The 6,462-nt window shown below is 33.9% G+C and overlaps 1 protein-coding gene across 1 annotated transcript; it reads left to right on the top strand.

Moving 5' to 3' along the window:
- Valrs (Valyl-tRNA synthetase) lies at positions 1-4,994 on the top strand. The gene is made up of 7 exons (XM_074254343.1): positions 1-114; positions 208-395; positions 863-1,164; positions 1,258-3,070; positions 3,695-3,850; positions 4,112-4,315; positions 4,397-4,994. The coding sequence occupies exons 2-7, from the start codon at positions 231-233 to the stop codon at positions 4,739-4,741; spliced, it is 2,985 nt and encodes a 994-aa protein (XP_074110444.1). The 5' UTR covers positions 1-114; positions 208-230; the 3' UTR covers positions 4,742-4,994.
- The last annotated feature ends 1,468 nt before the right edge of the window (positions 4,995-6,462 follow it).

The raw sequence follows: 6,462 nt of genomic DNA, 5'->3' as shown, positions 1-6,462 counted from the left end.
ATATATATATATATATATATATATATATATATATATATATATATACATAGTATATCAAATTCAGTGAAGTTAGTTAACTAACCATAACCATCATAATTTATCAACACTTTCTTGGTTAGAACTTTAATTTTTTATTATTTCTAACAATCAATTGATGAAAACCTGTAAATATTCTAAACAATCACTTACAAACATTTTCAATTTTAGATTTGTAAAATATAAAATAAAGAATGGTCGAGGGAACAAGTGAAGCGGCAAATGCTGACGCAACGTCGAAATCCGCAAAGCAGTTGGAGAAGGAGGCCAAAAAATTGGCCAAATTAGAAAAATTTAAGCAGAAACAAGAAAAAAAAGATATACTTACCTCAGCTGCAAAGAGTAAAGAAAAACCTGAGGTAATTATCGTTATCATTGTAGCATTTTTAGTTGATGTTGAGGTTCATGTTTACAATGTTCCATATGTTTTTTTTTGTTTTTATTTTTAAATCTGGTTTCTTTGAAAACGATTAACAAAACGAGCTGATTTAGTTACTCAAATCATCAAACGTTTTTTTTTTTTTTTTCTCTCTCTCTCTTTAAGTATCTAACATAAATTATTTTTGACGTTAGTTTATTGATGAATTTAAAATTTTAAAATATTGTGTAATATTTCATCATCTATTTAAAATTTTTTTTTTATAATAATTAGTAACTTATTTTTTTTTAAATGAATATTAAATAATTAACAATAAAAATAAAAAATTTTAATTTAATAATAAAGATACGGTTGCCATAAAATAAAAATCCCACATGAATTTATTTTTAATGACATTAATCAGATGGTAAAAAATAATTAATAATAAAAATTTTCTATAATTTTAAGAAAAATGAAAAGAAGAAAGATCCAAAACAATCAGCAGTCTATACAATCAACACACCTACTGGTGAAAAAAAAGATGTAAAAATAGCAATGCCAGATGCTTACAGCCCCAAATTTGTAGAAGCTGCGTGGTACCCTTGGTGGGAAAAGGAAGGATTTTTCAAGCCAGAGTACGGTAGAAAATCAATCCTCGAACCTAATCCCAATGGAAAATTTATTATGGTGATTCCACCTCCGAATGTTACTGGATTTTTGCATTTAGGTCACGCGTTGACTAATGCTGTTGAAGATTCAATTACTCGTTGGTAAGTAATATAAATTACGTTATTACGTTAATAAAATAAAATAAAATGATCAATCAGTTAATTTCTAAAATAATAAATTTATTATGACTAAAGGCATCGGATGAAAGGTAGAACGACTCTTTGGAATCCAGGTTGCGATCATGCAGGAATTGCAACTCAGGTGGTGGTGGAAAAGAAGCTCTGGCGTGAAGAGCAAAAAACACGACATGACCTAGGACGTGAGAAATTTGTAAAAAAAATTTGGGAGTGGAAAAATGAAAAGGGTGACCGGATTTATGAGCAGATGAAGAAGCTAGGTGGTTCAATGGATTGGGATCGCGCGTGTTTCACCATGGATCCAAAGCTTTGTCGTGCCGTAACCGAAGCATTTGTTCGTTTACACGAAGAAAAAATCATTTACAGAAGTAACCGGTTGGTTAATTGGTCCTGTACTCTAAAGAGTGCAATTTCTGATATAGAAGTCGAAAAAAAAGAATTGACTGGAAAAACTCTGTTTTCAATTCCCGGATACAAGGATAAGATAGAGTTTGGTGTGTTGGTGCACTTTGCTTATCAAGTTACCGATACCAAAGAACGTATTGTCGTAGCAACTACTCGAATTGAAACGATGCTTGGTGATTCTGCGGTAGCAGTTCATCCAAAAGATTATCGTTACTCTCATTTGATTGGCAAGCATGTAAACCATCCATTTTGTGATCGCTTGCTTCCAATTATAGCTGATGAGTTTGTAGATATGGAATTTGGTACTGGAGCGGTTAAAATAACACCGACTCACGATAATAATGATTATGAAGTTGGCAAGAAGCATAAATTGTCTTTTATTACAATTTTTGATGACCAAGGTAATATTATTAATGGCGGAAAGTTTAACGGAATGAAGCGATTTGATGCCCGAAAGGCCGTGCTCAAAGAACTCGAAATTCTAGGGCTTTTACAGGATATTAAGGATAATCCTATGATCGTACCAATCTGTAGTAGGTCCAAGGATGTCGTTGAGCCAATGATAAAGCCCCAGTGGTACATTAAGTGCGATCAAATGGCACTTGATGCTATTGAAATAGTTAAAACTGGTGAGATGAAGATTATTCCAGAGCAACATAAAAAAACTTGGTACCACTGGATGGAGGGAATTCGTGATTGGTGCATCTCGAGACAACTTTGGTGGGGACACAGGATTCCTGCATACTTGGTAAAATTTACTGATGATAATTTTAAACCAAAAATTGAAAACGATGATGATCTTTGGGTGAGTGGACGAAATGAAGAAGAAGCTAAACGCAAGGCAGTGGAAAAGTTTCAAGTAGATATCAGTAAAATAATTCTGGAACAAGATCCCGATGTACTGGACACTTGGTTCTCGTCAGCGTTGTTTCCATTCTCAGTATTTGGATGGCCGGAAGAAACTCCAGAGTTAAAAGAATTTTATCCGGGAAATTTATTAGAAACTGGACATGATATTTTGTTTTTTTGGGTCGCGAGAATGGTCTTTTTTGGAAGAAAACTCATTGGAAAGATTCCATTTAAAGAGGTCTATCTTCATGCTATGGTAAGAGACGCTCATGGAAGAAAAATGAGCAAGTCTTTGGGAAATGTCATCGATCCGATGGATGTTATAAATGGAATAACGTTGGAAGAACTTAATCACCAGCTCAAGCAATCAAATTTGGATTCAAGGGAGTTAAAATACGCAATTGAAGGACAAAAGAGAGATTATCCACAAGGTATACCTGAGTGTGGTACTGATGCTTTGAGATTTGCGCTCTGTGCTTATACTTCTCAAGGTCGAGATATCAATTTAGATATTCTGAGAGTCCAAGGGTACAGATTTTTCTGTAATAAATTGTGGAATGCCATTAAGTTTGCTCTCATGTACTTGGGAGATTTCAAGTATGACGGTAATAATGAGGTAATTTATTAAAACTTGATAATTAACATTTTAAAAAATATACTGTTGCAATTTTTTGTATTGTTTTTAAAATTAAAATAATTAATAATTAATAAGCAATAAAATTGTTGTGATAGAAAATAGAAGAATTTGATGATGACTGGTATAAAGTATTGTTAAATGAAAATTGTATACAAGAGGCTCTTGATAATTATCTGTCAGAGTACTCATACTTGGACGGCTATATGCCTTCACAGGCAGATGTTAAAATATCAAAGATAATTAGTAATAACAATAACTGTAATATTGAGTTTAAAAAATTGTTGCATTTAAAAAGATGGTACAAACATATTATAAGTTACACCAGTTCAGAACAGTCTAACTTTCGTAATGATCACGCGGGCATATTGTCGAGGTGTACATCTAGATCCTCGAATTCTTTGGGTGAATTTCAGGTGCGCGTATCGTATCTTTTTACTTTTAACTTTTTTCCACCTTTAATATAATATTATTTTTTCCCATTGTAACAGTAGAACACATTTTTAATTTGTTTGTTTTATCAATTTTAATTTAATTAATTTTTCTTTTTTTATTTTTTAAATAACTATTTGTAAAATAAGTTATCAAATGATTGGTTTATTACAGCTCACTGGCAATGAGTCAAACATTGATATGTGGATGCTCTCGAGAGTGAGTTACGCAGCAAAAATATGCGATGAAGGTCTTGCAGAGTATGATTTCAACGGAGCTACAACCGCATGTTATAATTTATGGCTGTATGATCTCTGTGATGTTTATTTGGTAAGATATTTATATTTTTAATTTGTTTATTTTTTCCTCCATCAAAAAAATTGTTAATAAATTTTTTTTTTCTTTACTAATTTTACAAATAATTCTTAGTAATTTTGTTAATTGAATTAAATTAAATTAAATTAATTTCATTTTTGAATAATAAATTGAAAACTATTTCATGGATTTAAAATCTATAAATTAAAATCAGTAATTTTTTGGTAAAATAAAATTTTTTTATTAATTCTTTAATAAATTAATATAAATTTACAGGAATATTTGAAACCAGTATTCCATAATGGATCACCCGAGCAAATAATATCCGCAAAACGTGTATTGTTTAAAACACTAGACGTTGGACTGAGATTGTTGAGTCCATTTATGCCTTTTATTACTGAAGAACTGTATCAACGGCTACCCCGCGTTAAATTAGACTACCCAAGTATATGTGTGAGTCCGTATCCAACAACATTAGAGGTAAAATTTTGAATTAATTTAAAAATTAAATGTTAATGAAAGTAGATTTATATTAAAGCAAAAAATTTTCTGTATTTAAAGTGTTTATGGAGAAATGAAGAGCTAGAGAAAAACGTCGATTACGCTCAAAAAATTGTAAAAGAGATTAGATCCGAGCGCGCTCAATACCAAATTCCAAACAAAATAAAAACAAAAGCCTACATTGTATGCAACGTTGTTATGAGAACCAAGTTGGAGCCTTATAAGCAATTTATTGAGACTCTAGCTTACTCTAGTGTAGTATCGGAAGCTCCTCAGTCAGGATATACCGTAATTTCAATAAATGACCAGCTCAAGGTTCACTTGTTGATCAGCGATATTGTCGACATAAATCAGGAAGCAAAAAAGCAGAAGAAAAAAGAAGAACAACTCAAAGCGATAATATAAAAATTGGAATCAGCTATGGCAGCTGATGATTATTGTAGTAAAGTTCCTGCTGAAGTTCAAAAACAAAATGCTGAAAAATTAGCGAGCTCGAAAGCAGAGCTTGATACACTCTCATTCAATTTCGAGGTGATAACGTTAAAGGAGTTAATTATTGAGTAATTTTTTTTTTTTTTTTTATTCAAATATTTTCTGTAATTATATTTATTAATAATTAATTACTATTAATAAAGACAATTTGTAAGCTACAAATTAATGTCTTGTTGTTGATGGTTTCTGCAATATCGCCTATTTTCATAATAATAATAATCTTTATAATGATAATGTTAGTGGATGTTATCCGAACAATGACTGTTTTACTGTAGAAATCGCGCCTAAATTGTAAATTAATTAATAACTCATCTATTGATTAATTGTTGATTAATAAAAAACGTGCTTAGATATGGTCAAAATAAGGGAAACATGCAAAATTCATGCTGAAATAATTAAATACAGACTTTTATTGAAAATTAATAATAATTAATTATTCAATAATTAATTAGCGAATGATAAATAAATCAATGATTTATTAACTAATTACAGTTAAAATAACGATGTAGGTATGGTAAAATATCTGGCCAAGAAATGGCCATAAATAAGACCAATGTTCCTTCAAGAATAATCAGTCATGTGTGGAGCGTATGTCTTTTAAAACTGTCGACGAAATGGCTAACGAACAACCGAAAATAACGGCGTAGTTTTGGTCAAAAACATGGCTACGATTTCGTGGAGAATAACTAGCCATGCGCGGAGCGCATGCCTCTTCAAATCGTCGCCGAAATGGCCAATAAGAAACCAAAAATTACGGCGTAGATTTAGTCGAAAATCTGCCCGCCATTTCGCACAATAATTATCAGCCATGGCTCTCAAAACCATCGGCGAAATGGTCAGCGAATAACCATGACTATAGGCCTAGATATAGTCCAAAAAATGGCCTAGATTTGGTCAAAAGTAGGCCAAAATATGGCCGAAACATGGTCCATATTTGGGCGAAATATAGTCGATATCTGGGCGAAATATGGTCCATATTTGCTCGAAAACGGCCACCATTTGGTCGAGAAATACCGGCCTTGGGCAGAGCCCAAGGCCCTAAAAACGCCCACCAAATGGCCGAAATATGGCCGGCCATATTCGGTCGAAAATGGGCACCATTTGGCCGACAAATATCGGCCTTGGGCGAAGCCCAATGCTCCGAAAACGGCCACAAATGGCCGAAATATGGCCGGACATATTTGGTCGAAAATGGCCACCATTTGGCCGAGAAATATCGGCCTTGGGCGCAGCCCAATGCTCCGAAAACGCCCACCAAATGGCCGGCCATATTTGGTCGAAAACGGCCACCATTTAGCCGACATATATTGGCCTTGGGCGCAGCCCAATGCTCTGAAAACGGGCCGCAAATGGCCGAAATATGGCCACCATTTGGCCGAGAAATATCGGCCTTGGGCGCAGCCCAATGCTCCCGAAAACGCCCACCAAATGGCCGGCCATATTTGGTCGAAAACGGCCACCATTTAGCCGACATATATTGGCCTTGGGCGCAGCCCAATGCTCTGAAAACGGGCCGCAAATGGCCGAAATATGGCCACCATTTGGCCGACATATATCGGCCTTGGGCGAAGCCCAATGCTCCGAAAACGCCCACCAAATGGCCAAAATATGAGATTTTCCATTCCCCTTCCCCT

This window comes from Cotesia typhae, unplaced genomic scaffold, assembly GCF_013202065.1.
Source record: "Cotesia typhae breed Kobodo isofemale line unplaced genomic scaffold, CoteBio_Ctyphae scaffold_13, whole genome shotgun sequence".
Classification (NCBI taxonomy): domain Eukaryota; kingdom Metazoa; phylum Arthropoda; class Insecta; order Hymenoptera; family Braconidae; genus Cotesia; species Cotesia typhae.
This window is presented reverse-complemented; position numbering and strand designations above follow the sequence as displayed.

Coding starts and splice junctions, on each gene's coding strand:
- Valrs (XM_074254343.1), top strand. CDS start 231: ATGGTCGAGGGAACAAGTGAAGCGGCAAATGCTGACGCAACGTCGAAA. Junction 396..862: donor AGAGTAAAGAAAAACCTGAG/GTAATTATCGTT, acceptor TATAATTTTAAG/AAAAATGAAAAGAAGAAAGA. Junction 3,851..4,111: donor ATCTCTGTGATGTTTATTTG/GTAAGATATTTA, acceptor ATAAATTTACAG/GAATATTTGAAACCAGTATT.